The sequence below is a fragment of the Peromyscus californicus genome, unplaced genomic scaffold (genome assembly GCF_007827085.1).
Source record: "Peromyscus californicus insignis strain IS unplaced genomic scaffold, ASM782708v3 Scaffold_14__1_contigs__length_90479793_seg_2, whole genome shotgun sequence".
NCBI lineage: Eukaryota > Metazoa > Chordata > Mammalia > Rodentia > Cricetidae > Peromyscus > Peromyscus californicus.
In genome coordinates, this window is record NW_026294436.1 from 41,137,781 (window position 1) to 41,157,460 (window position 19,680).

At 50.0% G+C, this 19,680-nt stretch overlaps 1 protein-coding gene across 2 annotated transcripts in view; it reads right to left on the reverse strand.

The window, feature by feature from the left end:
- Positions 1–11,073: 11,073 nt before the first annotated feature.
- The window catches only part of Qsox1 (quiescin sulfhydryl oxidase 1), a 38,224-nt gene continuing 29,617 nt past the window's right edge, over positions 11,074–19,680 (reverse strand). The window contains exons 8-13 of one of the 2 annotated variants that reach the window (XM_052737250.1): positions 19,517–19,646; positions 16,000–16,122; positions 15,076–15,223; positions 13,831–14,010; positions 12,593–12,819; positions 11,074–11,762 (exon numbers count right to left, since the gene is read on the reverse strand). In XM_052737250.1, the coding sequence (XP_052593210.1) occupies positions 11,754–11,762; positions 12,593–12,819; positions 13,831–14,010; positions 15,076–15,223; positions 16,000–16,122; positions 19,517–19,646 (817 nt within the window). In that variant the 3' untranslated portion in view covers positions 11,074–11,753. Of the gene's footprint in view, positions 12,820–13,830; positions 14,011–15,075; positions 15,224–15,999; positions 16,123–19,516; positions 19,647–19,680 lie in introns of both variants that reach the window. The other variant, XM_052737249.1, reaches the window with a different exon arrangement.

Consider the following 19,680-nt stretch of genomic DNA (forward strand, 5'->3'; position numbering starts at 1 on the left):
CTTAGACGTAGAAGGGCCCTGTCTAAAGTACACTTCCACACAGATAATCCTGCCTTTGATACTTTCTGAAATGTGGCTCTGTAGTTAGAGACCTAAGTGCATGGGAGAAGTTCCCTTTTCTGTTGTGGGAACACGCGTGGGCCAGGGACAGCTTGTGGGAGTCAGTTCCCTCCTTCCATCACTCGGGTCTCAGAATCAAACTCAGGTTTTAGTCAGAACTTCGGATTATTTCCTTAGCATGGATTTTTTAGCAGTAGCATTACTGAACCTGAGGAAATAGACATTTTAAAGGCTGATCACAATGGCATATTATTTTTCAGACATACTATACAGCTCACATGGTTGCTCCTCAACATCAAGTTATATTGTTATAGGATGTATAAAAATCATGTCCCATTAATGTTTTACTTCCTTGATGTTTTTGTTTTATATTGAGATGGGGTCTCACGTGGCACAGGCTGTTCTCATCCTGCTGCATAGCTGAGGATGAACCCCTGATTCTCCTGCTTCCTCCACCTCTCAGGTGTTGGGATTACAGGCATGTACCACCATTCCTAGCTCATGTCTTTGATTAATAAAGTAGGCTGTTGTTCATACAATTCTACTGAGTGACATCTCCTCCCCCTTCCCCTCCCCCCTTTTTATTTTCTTCTTCTTCTGACAGAATCACATACATACCAGGCTAGGCTCAGACACACTATGTCGCCTGGACATCGATTCTCCTGCCCCAGCCCCTAGTCTTGGTCCCAGAATTTGGGATTACAGATGTATGCCACAGTGCCTTGGCTTGGGAAAACCTTTGGAACAGAAAAAAAAAATCCCATAATAACTAAGACAAGTACTGAGTGATCAGCCTGAGTGTATCTACCTCAGTGTGACTCCTGGTACTGGAGGAAGGTGCCTAGGGGCAAGCACTGGCTAACCGATTCTACTTTCAAGGCATTGCTGGTGGAGCCGAGGCCCTACAAGGAACAGGGGAGGTAAGGGCTTAATGGGATCCAAAATGGCCACTTGGGTGTTGCAAGGCTATTGATGATGTTCAGTGAATGTCCTAATAGTCTGTTTATACATTTATTTATTTTTAGACCAGATCTCATATATCCCAGGTTGGCCTAGAACTTGGCATGCATTGACCTTGAACTTGTGATCCTCCTGCCTCCACCTTCTGAGTGCTGGAATTGTGTGTGTCACCTGTCCAGTTTATGTAAGGCTTCACGCATGCTCAGCAAGCGCTCTACTGGTTAGCTACACCCCCAGCCAACAGTTCACGTTCTCAGTCCATTAAAAGTGCTTTTTTTCCCCAGGTGTGGTGACAGATGTTTGTAATTCTAGGTCTCAGTAGTTTAAGGCAGGGGACACAATTTGAGGCCAGCCTGGGCTACATCAGAAGATCCATGCCCCTCATGTCTTAGTTAGGTTTATTATTGCTGTGATGAAACACCATGACCAAAAACAACTTGGGGAGGAAAGGGTTTATTTGGTTCACACTTCCACATCACTGTTCATCATTGAAGGAAGTCAGAACAGGAACTCGAGGCAGGAACCTGGAGGCAGGGGCCATGGAGGGATGCCGCTGACTGGCTTGCTCAGCATGACTTGCTCAGCCTGCTTTCTTGTAGAACCCAAGACCATCATCTCCAGGTTAGCACCACCCACAATGGGCTGGGCTCTCCCTCATCAATCCCTAATTAAGAAAATTCCCTACAGGCTTGCCTACAGCCCAATTTTATGGAGGCATTTTCTTAATTGAGGTTCCCTACTCTAAGATTACTCCAGCTTGTGTCAAATTGACTTAAAAAAAATAGCCAGCCTACACTTCAAGGAGAAAGTGTTTTCAACTGTATATATAATACTTTTTTCAAATAAAAAATGATCATATAGAAAAGGAAAACACCCATAATCCCACACTGATCTTTAACCACCAGGAATGGTATATGGGTGTATATATTCCATGTTCTCACACAGGGATTCAATCTCCATAAGTATATACATATATTTGTCCTTTAAAAAACAAAATCATTCTATAAACTTGAAATTTTCAATCAACAATGTAGTATAAAAATGCTTTCAGGGGGCCTGGAGAGATGGCTCAGAGGTTAAGAGCACCGACTGCTCTTCCAGAGGTCCTGAGTTCAATTCCCAGCACCCACGTGGTGGCTCACAACCATCTGTAATGAGATCTGGCACCCTCTTCTGTATACATAATAAATAAATAAATCTAAAAAAAAAAAATGCTTTCAGGTGCTGGACAGTGGTGGCATGCCTTTAATCCCGGCACTTGGGAGGCAGAGGCAGGTAGATCTCTGTGAGTTCAAGGCCAGCCTGATCTATAAAGTGAGTTCCAGGACAGCCTAGGCTGTTAAACAGAGAAACCCTGTCTCAAAAAAACAAAACAAAACCAAAAATAGTTTTTGGTTAAAATAGTCAAATTGTCTTTAGTATTGTGTTGCATTCCATTGGAATAATAGGTCAGATTTAATCAATTTCCCATTTGGGGCTTTATTTTAATCTTATTTTGATATTATAAATATGCATCATATAGTAAATCTTAGTAAATATCCCCAATTTGCTTCTTAGGTTGAATTCTAGAAATAGAATCACTGGATCAAAGGTTACGTATATTAAGACTTCTAAAATGTTTTACCAGCTGTACCACATTGTGAATTACTATATATGTTTCCCAAAGGTTCAGTTTGTCCCTGGCAGTGAGTGAGACAACCCAGAGACAGCCTGTATTTCTTGAGGATGGCCCCACAGCACCTCCATCGCAAATGGTTTTCCAGAACTTTGTCACATCCTTCAAGTGGTGGTGGTCTTTGACCCTTGACCCTTTGCAGGGCATGGTTTTTGCATCCAGGGTCAGTTACCGGAGCTGCCTCAGCCAGCAGAGCAGCAACAGTAGTTCTGTGTTTACCCTCTAGGCCAAGCCCTGCACTAAGTCAACTCTAATTTGGCTTCATTTAGACCCACACTTCACACTTGTGCGTGTGTGTATTCCTCCAGGCTTCTTCTAGACCAACATTAACAGATATAAATGAACAGATATAGATATAAACAAGTTTGCATGTTTATCAAGACCTGTTCTTAGACGTTTCCAGGTGAATACAGCTTCCACTCGAGCACACAGAGGAGGAAGAAGACATGGAGATCGAGCCTCACTTCAGGAGGAAGCACAGGGACATCTGCTCTTTGACTAGCCTCCGGAAGAGTAAGATGGATGGCTGTGGCTGTGTGATCGGGCCCCCACCTACATGACGGGACACTAGTAGATGTGAAATGTGCATAACACACAGCCTGCCTCACGGCCACTACCAGCCCTTCTACAACATGCTGGTGGGGGCTTCTTGTAGATACACAGCCCAAGAAAACTTAGAGACCGAGATACAACGTAGAGCCTCAAGGACTCTTACTTAGACGTGCGACGCCATTTCTGAGAGTTCCTAGGCGCACACTCCATCCTAGATCAGACCTGGAGAATTAGTATCTGAGGACCTGGAGTATATGTTTGGGATGGTATAGAATCTTTACAGAGCAAAGAAGAATCATAGCCAATACATAGCCAAGAAGCATCTTCCAGGGGACATTGCGCCGCTTCGGCTGCTGCTGCTGCTGCCTCTCAAGGGGATGGGATTCTGGAAGATGCTTGTATGTCCTCCTGGACTCAGCACCAGGACAGACCCTTCACCAGCAGCCACGTGTTTAGGTCACACGCGTTCTCAAGGTGTACACAGTCTGCTCCCTGCTACTCTAGTGAATACACTTGTGAGGTACTTTGTCCAGTGACACGGCTTGTCTGCTTGCCTGTGACATTGGTTGGTGACATTGTCTTCATGAGATCTCACAGCTGACACTTCCCATGCCTACCTCTGTCTGCATTTGCCTCAGTGAGTTTCACATCTGGGATACATGGGGTTCCGCATCTGCCGTAGTTTCTTTGTGGTTTCTCTCTGGAATGTCGATGCTCCTGAGTAAGGGTTGCTGACCCTGAGTTCAGTTGCCTGGCAGTGTGGAGAGATGGACAGGATAATGCAAGGTAAAATCTGTAACGAGTCTTTCTCTGTCCCACCAGCCAGCTCCCAAATAATGACATGGAGACTTATTACTAATTATGAAAGCTCGGCCTTGACTTAGGGTTGTTCCACTAGCTCTTACAACTTAAATTAGCCCATTTATATTAATTTACGTTCTGTCACGTACAGCCCATTCTGCATCTTCTGTGTCTCCTGACATCTAGTTTCATCTACTTCCTCTCTCTCTGGAAATCCCACCTATACCTCCTGCCTAGCTATTGACCATTTAGCTTTTTATTACACCAATCACAGCAAATACATCTTCATACAGTGTACAAAGATCCCACAGCAAAAATCATTAGAATTTACTATTTTTTTGCTAACACATGAAAAACAAATTTTTTTTTTTTTGGTTTTTTTTTTTTTTTTTTGGTTTTTCGAGACAGGGTTTCTCTGTGTAGCTTTGCGCCTTTCCTGGGACTCGCTTGGTAGCCCAGGCTGGCCTCGAACTCACAGAGATCCGCCTGGCTCTGCCTCCCGAGTGCTGGGATTAAAGGCGTGCGCCACCACCGCCCGGCGAAAAACAAATTTAAATTGGCAAAGTAGCATAATATTCCTCCTTGTATTCCACTTGAATTTATGCACATTCCTACCAGTCATGAGCTTTTTTAAAAAGTTAATTTCTGCACACAGACACACACACACACACACACACACACACACCACAGCATGCACATGGGGGTCAGAGGACAACTTTTATGAATTGGCTCTTACCTTCCATCTTGTTGAGGCAAGTCTTTCTGACCCTGCAGTGTACTCCTGGCTAGCTGGCCCACAGGCTTCTGGCACATTCTCCAGTCTCTCTTTCCTATCTTGTTATAGGAATGCTGATGGGATGACAGGTACATGCCACTGCGTCTTTTTTAAAAGCCTGTCCTAGGCACCAGGCTTGCATGGCTTCCATGACAAGCACTTCTACCTGCTGAGCTGATACCCAGCCTGCGCTTTCTGTTTTATCACATAGATTCTCTGAGTAAATGCCTGACAAACACCCGTATGAGTGAATTGTCCCTTGTCATCAATTGCTCCTTTTTTTTTTCCAGAGCTGAGGACCGAACCCAGGGCCTTGCGCTTGCTAGGCAAGCGCTCTACCACTGAGTTAAATCTCCAACCCCCAATTGCTCCTTTCTTTAAGAGTGACTTTTTTTTTTGTAGCAAGCTCTACAGATGATGTTGAAATATTTGTTCTTAAAAATCATACCTTCTGGTGTCCAAAGACTGAAAAAAAAAAGCAGGTTTTGGTTTTTTAATCAAGGAAATAATAAACTCTAATTAAGAAAAGATTTTTGGGGCTGGAGAGATGGCTCAGTGGTTAAGAGCACTGACTGCTCTTCCAGAGGTCCTGAGTTCAATTCTCAGCAACCACATGGTGGCTCACAACCATCTGTAATGAGATCTGGTGCCCTCTTCTGGCTTGCAAGGACACATGCAGGCAGAACACTGTATATATAATAAATAAATCTTTTAAAAAAAGATTTTTGAAAGACAGAAAAAGAGGGAAAGAAAAAGAGAATTTCATACCCTGTAGTCTTCAACTTTTGGGGAAAGAGGTACACATGCTTTGGGCTTTAGGATACCAGTCTGTGGGCTCCTGGATGAATTCTGATCTCAGATCTCCTTGGTTCTAACACCCCCTGGCTCCTCTTGATGCTTTGGTAACTGAGTGTGAAGGGAGGATATTGTGGTTTAATCTTTTTTGTACACTGTAAAGATGTCTCTGCCTAAGGAGCCTTCTGATTGGTTTAATAAAGAGCTGAATGGCCAATAGCTGGGCAGGAGAGAATAGGCGGGACTTCTGGGGAGAGAGGAACTGGAGAAGAATCTGAAGCCCATGGGATTTGCCAGTGAAACATGGAAGGAGTCAGATGTACAGAATGGAGGAGAGGTTAAAAAAAAGAAAAGCCATGTGGTGGCACATAGATTAATACAAACAGGTTAATTTAAGTTATAAGAGCTAGCTGGGAACAAGCCTAAGCTAAGGTCAATAATAAGCCTCTGGGTCATAATTTGGGGGCTGGTGGTCCAAAGAAAGTCCAACTACAGATGGAGCCTATAGTAGCTCGGATATTCCCAAGACTCCCTGTACTGGTCACCTCTGGTTCTCAGGTGAGCTATCCTGCAGTTACCCTGTAGAACTGACTTCTAACTCTGGTGCTGGGCCTGTCGCTTCTGCTGGGCGTTTAAAAGACAGTTGCTCTAGCGAATGAAGCATTAGGAAATCTGCTGATGTGTGCAGCAGCCTCAGACTGCTTTAAACAACTGCTCCTTTATTACCCTTGCCAACCCCACAATGACCAAAGAGGCCACTTAATGACAAAGGGATGCAATTAGGCAGTCTCTAGGAAGAGATGGCGGGGTGGCTGGCTGGCTCTTCCAGAAGAACTAGCTGTTGTCCGGTGTCTTCCTCCTAGTCAATTGCAGAGTCAGGATTGGGCTTGAATTTGCAAACGTGACCATGCATGGTATGGACCTGAGGTCACAGGGGTTTTACACTATTCATTTAAAGGTAAAAATTATTGACTACAGAGTTCACACTCATGCGACGCATTACTCAAGAACCATGGAGCATGCGGAGCACCATTGTTTCCTGCTTTAAATCAAAGATCTTTTAGAGTCACATCAAAGGCAAGACAGATGGTTTTCCTTCCACAAGAGAGATGGCTCAGCGAGAGAAGGTGTGGTACCAAAGCCTGACCCACGTGGTGGAGGTAAAGATGTCAGAGTGTCTTCCCCAATCATTCTCCACCTTATTTTCATTTTTATTTTGAGACAGCCTCTCACTGAACCTTGAGCTTACAGGTTCAGCTAGACTAGCAGGGCAATGAGCTCAGAGGACCCATCCTTCTCCGTTTCTCTGTGATTGCAGATGGTGCTGGGCCTGGCTTTCTCTGTGGGCTCCGGAGCTCAGAACTCAGGCCATCAAACTTGCACAGCAAACACTTTCTGACTCAGCCCTCTCCCTGGTCCCAATATGTACAATTATTTTACACGGTTTCTCTGTATAGTTTTGGTGCCTGTCCTGGATCTCGCTCTGTAGACCAGGCTGACCTCGAACTCACAGAGATCTGCCTGGCTCTGCCTTCCCAGTGCTGGGATTAAAAGTGTGCACCACCATTGCCTTGCATTGTACAATTTTTTAAATGGGTTTGGGGTTTGTAGTTGTTTTGGCTTTCAAAAAAAGAGTTACTTTTGTTTTTAATTATGTCTATTCCTGTGTCTGTGTGGGGGTATGGGCATGTGAGTACAGATGCCTGAGAGTTTGTGGGTTCTGGGAACTGAACTCTAGCCTTCAAGAGTGGTACAAGCTCTTAACACTGAGCCACCTCTGCAGCCTCTTTGGCTTTTTGAGCCAGGGTTTTAGTCTGACCTTGACTGTTACCCTCCAACCTCTGGCCTCTTGTATGCTACAATTATAGGTATAAGCCCCACATCTGGCTTTGTTTTTATTTATCAGTTAAGCATAATTTAAAAATCTAACCGGGCGGTGGTGGCGCACACCTTTAATCCCAGCACTCGGGAGGCAGAGTCAGGCAGATCTCTGTGAGTTCAAGGACAGCCCAGTCTACAAAGTGAGTTCCAGGAAAGGCACAAAACTACATGGAGAAACCCTGTCTCAAAAAACAAAACAAAACAAAAACAAAAACAAAAAACTAAAACAGTGAAATCTACAATTGTATTTTCTTTTTCCTTTTTTTTTTTTTAATTTTATCATTAGATTAGGATGTATTTTAACCTGGGCAGTAGTGGCGTACACCTTTAATCCCAGCACTCATGAGGCAGAGGCAGGCAGATCTCTGTTCTTTGAGTTTGATGTTTGGTGTGAAAGCAGTATCTTAGCTGAATTTTCCAAGTCATGTTCTTAGCACCATTGACTGAACAATCCTTCCCTCCTCAAGGCAGAACTCTGTGGCCATGAGAAACTTGGAGGTAGCTGGGAGCTGGATGGAGATATTGTAAGCAGATTCAAGCTAGATTAGTGTTCCATCTCTCCCAAGCCTGAGGTATGCTTCTGTGGTGGATGAAGGCTCCTTGACAGACTCCAGGAAGGGGCTAATCATCCCACAGTAGTGACATGGTGGACCAGGAAGGCTAGCAGGCAGCACCCAAGGCCAGCTCTTCTCCAGAAGAGCCTGGCAGCCCTAGGGAAAAGCCCATTGCTCTCTGCAGAGGTGAGCAGCAAAGCACCCAGATGTCACAGACTGGAGGTGAGTTTCTCTGCATGAGCTTCACAGACGTTTGAGTCTTGCTCAGACTCCCTCCTAAGCCCTGAGGTCTGCCAGGGCCTTGTGGTTTCGGAGCCCTTCTGTCTGTGACCCATGACTGGTACTTCGTGGTTTAGGACAAGAGCCAGTGAAGGTGACCCAAAAGCCTGGGCCCCCTTCCTGCAACTGACAGCCAGCCCACTTACCAGAGTGTGTTCTTCCAGAGAGGCCGAGCAAAGTGGAAATCTTACCTTCTGCTTCTGCAGCAGCCTTCCATCAGAAGCATTTGGCAGTGTGATGTGAGGTATGAACCAGGGTCAGGATGACTGTGGAGATCCTGCCTGGTGTTGATATGAGAGTTCCCCTTTCCCAGCTGCCCTGCAGTTCCATCAGCCAGGACAGCTTTAGGAGGGTGCTGGGGCCAGGCTATGAAGTGTCCCCCCCACAGTCTCGTGTATGTGCGTGTTTGGTCCCCAGCTGACGGTGCTGGAGTGTAAGGCCTGGCTGACAGACATGGATCACTAAGGCTTTCCTTTAAGGGTTTGACCCCTTCCCATCCTACAGCTCTGACATGTTCCTCAGCCCTCCTACCTGGATGGACTGAAGCTGAATCAAACATTTCCCCTCTTGTTTCTGTCATATTGTTGAGAAAGGCAGCCAGTACAGAGGGCCAAAGGACAGGGACAGCCCCTCACATCTGCCTGCCTTGGCTGGTGGTGAATAAACCACTAGAGGCCCAGGAAGACCTTGGGGAGGGCCTGCAAGCAAAGCCCAAGACCTTGTATTTGAGATGAGGAGGCAGAGCCCAGAAGTAGATGATCTACTGAAGGCCATGCCCGCCCAGCTGCCAAGGGAGCCTTCCACACCTTTTGACAAGAGTCCCTTTCCTACTGAGCATGCTATGGGCCTGAGAAGAGGGCACATCTACCTCTGTGTACCGAACCCTTTCCTGGAGGGTGTTCCCACACTGCCAACATCACATGACACACCTCAGAAATGATCACGTGGGTCTTCTGGGGCTTGGAGAAGCCTGCTGAGTTTCCCTCCTGCGGAGCACGTTGATCACTAGACCCTGCCGCCACCTCAGTCTATAACACCAAGGACTGAGGCGGTCCTCTTTTGTGCCCTGACCCAGCCTAACCCAGCACAGGAAATCTTGACATAATGATAATATTAATACAGGGTTTTTTGTCTTTTGTTTTATAGCAACAATTTTTCTTTGTTGGACTGGGTTATGTGCTTTCTCTTCTGACTGTACATTTTCATATTTTCTTATTTATTTTATTTATTTGGTATGTGCATTGGTGTTTGGTCTGTGTGTATGTCTGTGTGAGAGAATCAGATCCACTGGAACTTGAGTTACAGACAGTTGGGATCTGCTATGTGGGTGCTAGGAATTGAACCCGGGTTCTTTGGAAGAACAGCCAATGCTTTTAACCATTGACCTCCCTCTCCAACCCCACATTTTCATATTTTCTCTGTTTGTACTTCATCCTTCAAAGCCCAGCCTGGCTGTCACTTAAGGAAACCCTGAACTCCTAACACATGATGTGCCGGACAGGTGGAGTCCTCTGTCCCATCCAGCAAAAGGAGTCTTTGCTCTGCAGGGCTCTGCTTAGCAGCCTCTTCTGCCAGAGAGCATCCCAGACAAAGTCTAGAAAAGCCCCAGTCCCAGGATGGCTGCACGAACAGGGCAGGGGACCAGCTGGAGGGCAGGCTGCCTTATCCAAGCCATGGACATGAGCCCTGGGGAAATCAAGGTAAAAGGCAGGGGGGCAGGAGGCCCACCCTCCCTATCAATCAGAAGGCCCAGGATAGGGCCAAGGGGCTATGGAAGGAAACCCATACCACCAAGGATCTCAAACAGGGACCTGCCTCTACTTAGTCTTGTGGCTGAACATCATGGAACAGCCCGAAACAGTATTTCCAGCAGAGCCCAATCCTAGCTAGCCAGGTTTGATTTGGGGAAGTGTGCTTATGGGAGGGCTAGGATTTGTTGACAGAAATCTTTCCTTGACATTTTATGAGCAGCCAGGCGATTGAGTTTATTTGGTGAGGGACCTCTGTGGTCTTGGACTGGTAGGGTACTTCCTCGGACACTGGCCCCTGGAGCCTCTTTCCTAAACCCTCCTTGGTCATGTGCTGGCCCGTCAGCCTCTCCCACCCTCAAGCAGGGTCCAGCAGGGAAGGCCTAGGAGGATGTGGGGTGGGGCTCAGACACAGAGAGGGAAGCCACCCTCAGAGCCAGGCTGCTAAAGAGGTCAAATGCCCTGCCAGCTGCCCCTCCCCCACCCCAGCTGCCCCAGCACAGGAGGTGTCCCTGGTATTCCACCTGCTGCACCCAATGCTGAGGCCATCTGAGCTGAGTGAAGATGTCAGAGAAAACCCCAAATCGGATTGAGGCTTCTGCTCCCCCCTAATGAGGTTCATTATCAGCTGCTCTGATCCCTGTAAAACCCAGAAGGCTGGATTAGGGACAAAGTCTAATCCAGGCTGACTCCTCCTGGCTGAGCAGCCAACCCAGGCTGGCTGGACAAACAAACCCGTCAGTCCTGGAGGAAGAGCCGAAGGTGGCAGCTGCGGACTGGCTCCTCTGACACCCAGGCAGGTCTCAGGGAGGGTAGAGAGCAGGAGGTGTCAGAGCATCCCCAAGGCCTGGGGCACGAGAGTGCTCTGTGGGGAGTGAGGTGAGAGGCTGCTCCTGGACCGCTCTGCTGCTGGATCTCAGGTGAGGCCGGATGCTAGGCATTTGGTAGAGACCTGGACAGGAGGTCTCCAAGGAGCAAGTCAAACACACTATGTGTGACTTAACAAAAATAATTTTATTCGCCCCTCCCAAGCAGTAGTGGGAGAGTGGGAAGGAAGCATGTGTCCCAGCCTCTTTCCACCTCTGCCTGCCCGCAGTGGAACCCAAAGAGGAAACCCCTCCTCCACTGCTCTCAACCCAGCACCTTCCACGTCCAACAGTCAGGATTGATTTTAGAGAACAAAATAAAAGACGAGAGCCCCAGCTCAGAGAGAAGTCTGCCCTCTCACAGCGAGCACAGGACTACCTGGACCCAGCGTCACCCACCCCTTTACCCCTGCCACCAAGTAAGCAGCACAGCCCACAGTCCAGCCACTGTCACCCACCCAGCCTGCCAAACCCCACCGACCTCAAACTACACCCTTGCAGCAGAAACTCTAGTTTGAACCTGGAAGACCAGGATCACCTCCTGAGGCTTCCAGACCCACACTCCTGTAGCCAAAGCCCACTCGGGTCTGAGGTGCCGAAGCTGGGTAGGGCAGGAGTGATGCTGCTTTTTCTTCACGTTGAGAGGGAGGGAAGGAGACAGAACCTCAGAATGCACTGAGGAGGTCCACTCCAGCCCACCCAGCCCAGGATACTCTCTTCTGGATGGAAACTCTGGACTTGTCTGCCTCAATTTAAGGCCAAGACCAAGCAGGAGACATTGAGACTTCAGCGGGAATGGGGAGGACTTCACATAAGCTGAAAAACAGGAATTTGGTGCTGAAGCCAGGGCCTGAGCCTCCCGGAACCCCCCCGACCCCTGCCGTAGGCTGCCCTGCCCCGTGCTGGTCAGATGACACTGGGACCCTGTCTTGTCTATGGACTCCTTCACAGCAGACTCCAGGGCTCACTGTAACAGCTAGCTTTCTTGCTACGCTCAGGGAGAAAAGGGAAGAAGGGTAGAGGGGAAGCAAGGGGGTCAGGGGGCCAAAAAAGCTCTATGGATGGCAGCTCCATTTCCTGTCCTCTTCCTGGACAGTTCAGGCTACGGGGTGACTAGCATGGCCCTTCAGGGTCCTCATCCTGGCCCGGAAGTAGGTGTACATGGCTAGTAAGCCCATGAAGGACACAGAGTAGAGCCCCACACAGAGGCTAATGTCCAGGTGGGAAAAACCCCCTCCCAGAACCTGTAGCCACGGGCCTTTTTCCTGTACAGCTCGGGCCTCTGGTCCCCCTTCAGGTATGCTGGCTAGTTGCTTGGGGCTGCGGCCCCCTCGCCTTAGCTCTAAAGAGCCTTGGAGGTGGTTCACCTCAGGCAGCAATAAGGCCTCACTGTGTCTCTTGCTCAAGTGATGCTGGCCCTGGGCATGCTCCTGTGTATCCCTCTGAAGCTCTTCCATGTGCTCAGGAGGGCCCTGCCCTGGTGGAGCGCCACTCATTCTGAGGCCTGTGTATAGTTCCTGGGGGTCACTTGCTTCAGGCTTCTCAGCTCGAACATCTAGGGCAGGAGCTCCAGGGGACTTTGTAGAAGCAGCCTGCTCATGGCCCAGCACTGAATTTCTGGTCTCCAGTTTTAATGCATCCATTACCAGCTTTGGGGTAGTTTCCGGATTCTGGGGACCCCTCTGGGTTGTTAGTCCAGCTGCAGGAGAGTCCATGATGATGTTTCCTGGGGAGAAGTGAGCCTTGAGAAAGTTGAAGGTGGCATCTACATCCCACACAGGCTGCTGTCCGCTGAGTTCATTATGGCAGGCAAAACACATGTCACGGGGTGGCCACTGCACTTTGGGGAAGACGGGGTCCTCACTCGGAGCACCTGGGGAGAGAAACACATATAGTGTTTGGTTGTATCTGGTCTGCGTAGGAGCTCAGGTTTCCTGTGTTCAGAACACCAGCTTTTTCATCTACAAAAAGGCTCCCCAAGCCTTTAAAAGGATGGAAGATAAAATACAGATACAAAACAAAAAATTAGCATGTGGCCAGGCCTGGTGGTGCAGGTCTGTAATCCCGCCTACTGGGGGATGAGGTAGGAGGAGGACGATCAGGGCCAGACTGGCCTCTGCCTCAAAAAAGGGGCAGAGGAGACTTTGGGGACATAGCTCAGTGAGCTAGGCCCTAGGTTCAATCGCCAGCACCACCCCAAACAACCCCTGGCCCAATCTGCACAGTTCTGGCCCACAGCGTGGCACAGCCAGCCACTGCAGCGGTTGGTGGCAGAGCTGAGGCAAGGGTAGGGAAGAGGCGGCTGGGTCTGCCAGCAGTGAAGGCAGGCACTTGTCTTCTTTTCAAAGTCACCAGGAGGCCCCTGGAGGGAACCAGGTTCGGCACCACCTGCTCCATCGCTCCCGCCCTGGGAGGTCCTTCTTGCTCTTCAGACATGTAGTATCCAGTCTCCAGAAGTCTTCCCTCCCAGGCTCTGTGTGCGGACCCACTGTGCTCCCATGTGCAGGGGGAGCACACTGTAAATAAGGGGAACTAGCAAGACGGGGTCCCTGTCTCTCTCCAGCCCACACTGATGAGAATGGAAAACCCCTGCTCCTCCTCCGTTAGTCTGAGTGAGAGGCTAATAGCCAGGAAGCAGAGCAGAGGAGGCAGGAGAGATTCTAGCAGGCCAGAGAGGGGTCCTGGTTCAGCAGGTGAAGGAGCGCTGGCACTGAACACCGGGGTCACACAGTGTCCCAATCTGTTCCCTCTAGACACGGAGCTGACGGTACTGGACTGGTTAGCAGGACTGGCAGCTATGTGGAAGAAGCATAGGCTGTCGCTGAAGAGACAGTGAGAATGCCCCCAAATGCCACCTCCAGCCTTGGAAGTGGCCCTTCCTTACCCGAGAGGCGAGCGTTAACCCTGTTGTGGCTAGTCCAGAGCCAGAGAACTGCACTCTTGGGACTTGTCACGCGGTGCATAGAGGCAGCAGCCATCTGCTCAAAATGGTTAGCACAGTCTCGACAGCCAAAGAAGAACCGAACATAGTTCCGCATGGCTTGGAGGACCTCCTGGCCGTCAGCTGTAGGGAAAGGAGATACCACACAAAGGCCCTTGGTGTTGCCAGCCTCTGCTGTCTCCATCAGGGCTCCCCACAGGCTGCTCCGTCCTCAGCTCGGCTGTGGTCACCAGCCTGTGTAAACTAAGGTCCCTTGCCTACTTTTCTCCTGCACGGGTCACTCTAGAGGCGCTCCATTCCCTCCAAAGCGCCTAAGCTTCAGTGCCTCCTCTCAGGTCCCCGTCATTACATCTACAGAGGGACATTCGGGCTTCATGGGACATGACTGGAGAGTGGGAAGGAACAGAGCACTCACTCTAGCTCCCACGATCCTCCTCTGCCTACCTGCTTCAGGTTTCCCATTCAACTTGCTCTCCAGTGGGCCTTGCCTCTCTGGGCATTCTTAGAGGTCCATCCTGAGCTGGTCTGAATATCTTCTAATTTCTCTTCACGTCCCTCAGTATTCTCACTCTGACCTGCGCCCCGGCCCCCCGCACCCCCCCCCCGTCCCCTCCCGCCCCCCCCGTCATAGGGTGGCACAGCAATCGTCGACTCTCACACTTTTTCTTTACTTGAAACCAGCCTCTCCTAAAGGTGGACCCACCCCAACACTTTCACACCTTTTTCTCTTCCATACTCCATATACCTCAGGGTTTGCTTCCTGTTGCTTCTAATGTTCCCACCTCCAACCCTTTCGAAGGCAGCCTCCTACCTCCATCCACCAGGACCTCACAGAGAGCGCTTACACACACACACACACACACACACACACACACACACACACACACACACACACGCAGCTTTAAAACACCAACGCCTGTACCACTGTGCCGTTTACCTCCTCGGCCTTCCAACTCCATTTCTTCTGCACCCACTCCAGGTATAACTGCCCCCCACACTCCAACTGGCCTCGCCCCTCTGCCTCCCCCTTCTCAACGGCTCCATAACTGTATTCCTGCAAACATTTCCTTCCTTTCTTTCCGCCTCATCAGTTGCCCCCAATCCAGGATCACTCCACCTGGCTCCCCGCAGAGGACAGAACAAAAGGACAGTCTGAGGCACAGCGAGGTGAGCAGGCCCTGGACTCACCTGGTTCTTGTGGGTAGTTTTCACTATACCGACTTGCCTGCACAGTCAGGAAGTGGAAGAGGACCCACAGGGAGCAGGGAAAGCCCCGGAAATGTGGCTCACTGCCTTGGCAGCCAACCCAGTTCACCTTCTCATCGAGAACCGAGTCCTAAGGAATACACGTGAACATGAGGGCACAGCAGAGAAGAGGAAGGGTCGGGAGGAGGCGACAAGAGACGCTCCCAGGACCACACAGCACACAGCAAAGGAGGGCCTCCTCTTGGTCTGTCCCCTCAATGGGGCACCTCTGCCATCTCTACCCACCAAAAGACAGCAGATCCGAGAAGCCATGGTACAGACCAAGCTCTGTCTTTGGAAGAGCAGTGCTGCTCTGACCACTGAGGTCCTGCAAGCCTTGACACCTTAAAAATCCACGTGGTTTGGGCAGAAAGAATAGGTGCCCTGCTGTGGGCCATGATGAGGAAGCTGCTTGGAAGCAGGCAAGAGTTATGGTTAAGAACTCTGGTGTCGTAAATAACTGTGGTGGCTCATCCCTATAATCTTCACATTTGGGAAGCAGATGCAGGAAGATGGCTGTGAGTTTCAAGGCCAGTAGCCTTTGATACAGAGTAAGACCCTATCTTAAAAATAGGACTCCACTGCCTCAAGCCTTGTTTTTAGTCCCAATCACTTACAGGTACCATGGGCCCTTAGAGTAGAAAAGTTATGTAACCGCTCAAACTTGGTTTCTTCACCTACTAAATGGAAACTCTAAGGTCTGAGGATTCAATGAGACAGTCTATAGAACCCAATGAAGGGCAGCTCATTAGTGATAAATGGAATGACCTAATGCAAACTGCTGAATAACGTCGTCGGAGATCTCAGTCCCTCCAGTCCCAGAAATGTCAGGACACTGCTAAGTCTTTACTTGCCTTCCAGACTCACCTTCTTCCTGTCGTCCATCGCAGCTCTAAAGAAACTGTAGGGCATCTTCTTTCTCTGCTGCTTGTAGAGCCAGTCATTTAGAGAGAACAGGAAGTTCTGGACCGAAGGCCGGCCAGGGAAGTACTGCAGGTAGGAACAAGTGCGATTGGAGAGTAAAAAACAATCCTACAGTGTTACAGTCTTCTAAAGAGTAAGGGACTGTGCAGACGTGGGCCAATGCAGGTTTACTAGAATGTTCCAAAGCCAACAGGCACCAATGTAGATTCCTATAGTCTATTTTGGGCAGAGTGGAAGAGACTCTATGTCTCTGAGGCCCTGTGGGTCTCTCCTGTCAAGGCTCAGGCTCTAATGCTGACCTAACCACATGCAACCCCTCAAAGGACGGTCCAAGAGCATGCCACTCCCAGGACTGCTGTGAGCACTGGGCACAGGTCTATATTTCAGGTGGTCCTCAGATGAGCAACTTACTGACGAGCTGGACTTAGGTGGGTAGGCGAGGGGTTAAACATGGGGTAATAGTGAACTGAAGCTGCATCCTGGCAGCTCTTTTCTGATGCTCAGAACCCCCCTTTTACAGCCCAACACCCTTGGGGCAGCAGTTGGGTTCCTCAGACACTGAGATCCCAGGGCACTTTGCCCCGGCCCACCCATGACCACCAACAAACCTGCTGAGAAATACAAGGAGGGGTGGGGGGGGAGGGGACAGCAGGGACATCTTGAGCCATCCTCAGTAGTGAGATGAAGGGAAGACAGACTCAAGGGCAGGGACTTTACAACGGCATCACAAGAGGGAGGAACCAGAGAGTCTTAAGTCCCCAACGCAGGACCCAGCGGGCTTCTGCCCGCCTCCTTTGGAACACCCACTCCAAGCTGCCTGGACTGTGCTCTCTGCTTTTGCTAAGTAAACTGTTCTAGCTGTCGGTGTTTCTTGGCTCAGTTCTTTCTTTTGAAAAGACAAGAACCAAACTGAGGAGAAACCTTCATTGGTAATAGGCTGGCAAAAGACCTTTTGTTTTTGGCCCATAGGCCGCCAATGCGGACAGGCGAGCCCAGGGCTTAGGGCCAAGATCCAAATCTTGACGGTAACTCCCAAGGGCCTCCGAGGAACATGAAAAGCTACTTTGACAATAAGTCAACTCAAATCTGATTAGTATCAGCACTCTAAAACCACAGGGGCTCAGGGGAGGAGGGACTATGCGCATGTGTGCATATGTGTGCATGTACAAGTGGGGGTGGGGGACATAGGGGGTGCAGCAGAGGAGCAGGGCAGATAAAACCACACAGAGCAAAGAGGTCGGTGGAGAAGACAATGATCCTGAGAAATGTGACGAGAAGAGTAAAAAGAAAACCATCTGAAAGAAGAATCCTGGATACAAGATGGTACAGGGGAATCTGCTACCAGATCTAGTCCTCTGGGAAGACGTTAGACGTCCTTACCAAACCTCAGGCTGGCCATCCCCCAGAGTGAAAAATGGCTGGAAAGACTTGTGCTTCAGAATGCTTCCTCCTGGCTAGCTCCTGGGAGCTCTGGGCCCACACACTGATTTACAGCTCAAAGTCAGCATTTCTCACTGACCTCCGCCTGCCATCCTGACTTGGCACCTTCCTTCCGCCTTCTAAGGCCATGCATCAGAAGGAAGGATGAATTAAAGGGCTCTGGACAGCAGAGCAGGGAAACCTTGGTGAGCACACGCCACCCAGTGGCCGGCCCTGACAGCTGCCCACACGTTACAAGGCAGGCTGACCGAAGAGCTCTTCACTCCAGGCTCTCCTGTCCCTGGAGTGCTCAGTTGTGAAAGGCAAGAGAGGGGGTTAGAGGAGATGTGCACTTTCTCCTCAGACAAGGCGCTTCACTTCTCTGAGCTGTCATTTCCCCTATAAAATGATGAACACTACCCACAGAACTTAAGAATGGAAAGTAAGCAAATACCCAGTTCACTGTACAGTCAGCCTGCCAGAGCTCAGGGGAAGGGAGCACTTTTCACTATTATTCTTCAGGAAGGAAGCTTCCAGGGCAGTAAGGCAGAATGTGACAGTCATGCAGGCGAAGGTCAACAGGGCCTCTCCACCTGTGTCCCAGGTCACCCTGCTCCCTCTGTGGGCCATCCACACACCTGGCTTCCCTCAGTCCTCTGCATCAATGCCATCATCCGGTGTTCTCCGAGGGAGCTGGCTTCAGGCCGAAGGGCCCCTCCTCCCATGCTCTTCTCCTGACCCACTGGAGTGTGCTGTTCAGGCCTCTATCTAACCTGGGTGTTTTCTGTGTCTCCTCTCATATGGGCTTCACACAGTGCAAACTAAATACCAAATTGCTTGTAGCTGTGAATAGATACAAGCCGCACAGGAGAAACTACTGCTTTGGGGACTCCCTTGGAGTAGACTGACCTGGGCTGAGGAGTCCTTCTCATTGAGGTCTGCAGGAGTCGGGGAGCACATAGGAGCTTTCCCTCACTGCAGTGGTAGAAAATCAGTACAGAGGATTGCTCTAGATTTGCTCCCTCTGAATGCTCAACAAGATGTCTGTCCCAGGCCTCAGGACTGTGGAGCGCAGGCCGTAGGCCTCAGAAACAAGGTCTGCATCACGGGAATGGCTCTGCCTTGCCTGCGGCATTCCCCACAGGGTCTTCTGTGTACAGACACACGGACCACCGAGCCGAGAGGGTGGGGACGGCAGCAGAGGAGGTGAGACAGGGAGAGAGCAGAGCTTCCCACAGACCTGGGAAGGGCGGGCTTGAATCAGCTGCCACTGAGGGAGGCTGAGTCAGCAAGCAGGCCCGGGGGACAGGCAGCCCTGACTCAGCAGCAAAGCAGGGCAGGCTGGCCGTGAATGGGAAGCCAGAGCGGGGAGGAAATAGAAAGGCAGCTTTGGATGGCAACGCCTCAGCTCAGGCCTTGGGGCTGGTCCTGCTGGCAATTGTAAGGCAAGGCACTTCAGCCCCTGGGCCCCTTAAATGGTAGGGATACCACTTTGCAAAGCGGGTAAGGGGACTAAATGCTTCACATCAGGTCCTTGAAAACCAGGAGCTTCACTCTGAGGAGCTGCCACCTTTCCGAGAAGCCAGGGAGCACAGTTGAGGGTTAACACTAGGGATCTGGGTTTTACCGAGAAGAAAGACAGCAGTGCAAAAAGCGTGCTTCCTCACTCTGGTGGCCCACAGTCCCATCTCCCCAGTCACCATGGCAGGGAGTGAGAAGCCACGGTCTGGGGCTTAAGTGAGGTGGAGGACTCAGGGAAGCAGGCAGAGTAAGTCACTGGATGGCTGGGCATATTCCCAGGTATTGGGGTTTCTCCCCTCTTCCTACAGGGTGGGGTGGTCTCTGGCAATGTGGAGCTGGCACAGAATATAACTGTGAGAGGAGGGTAGCAGTCTAAGGGGGACCTGGACAGGTATGGGCCCAGGTGTCCAGTCAGATCTGAACTCCTCAAGGAAAGGACTAGTGTGGTGTACGGCTTCCAGACATGCATACTAATTACATATGGAACTACAGAGTCAAAGGAGGCTGGGGCTCTGCTCACCTTGGCCAATACGGCAATAAACTTTTTCAGGGCCGCCAGGCGATGTCCGTCCAGAACCGAGAACTTTCCCACTTCTACATGCAAGATGTAATGTAGTGAGGATTCCAGGTCGGCCATGTAGATCTTGGAGCTGAGGACCAACAGAAAGCAGAAAGAGAAGGCGC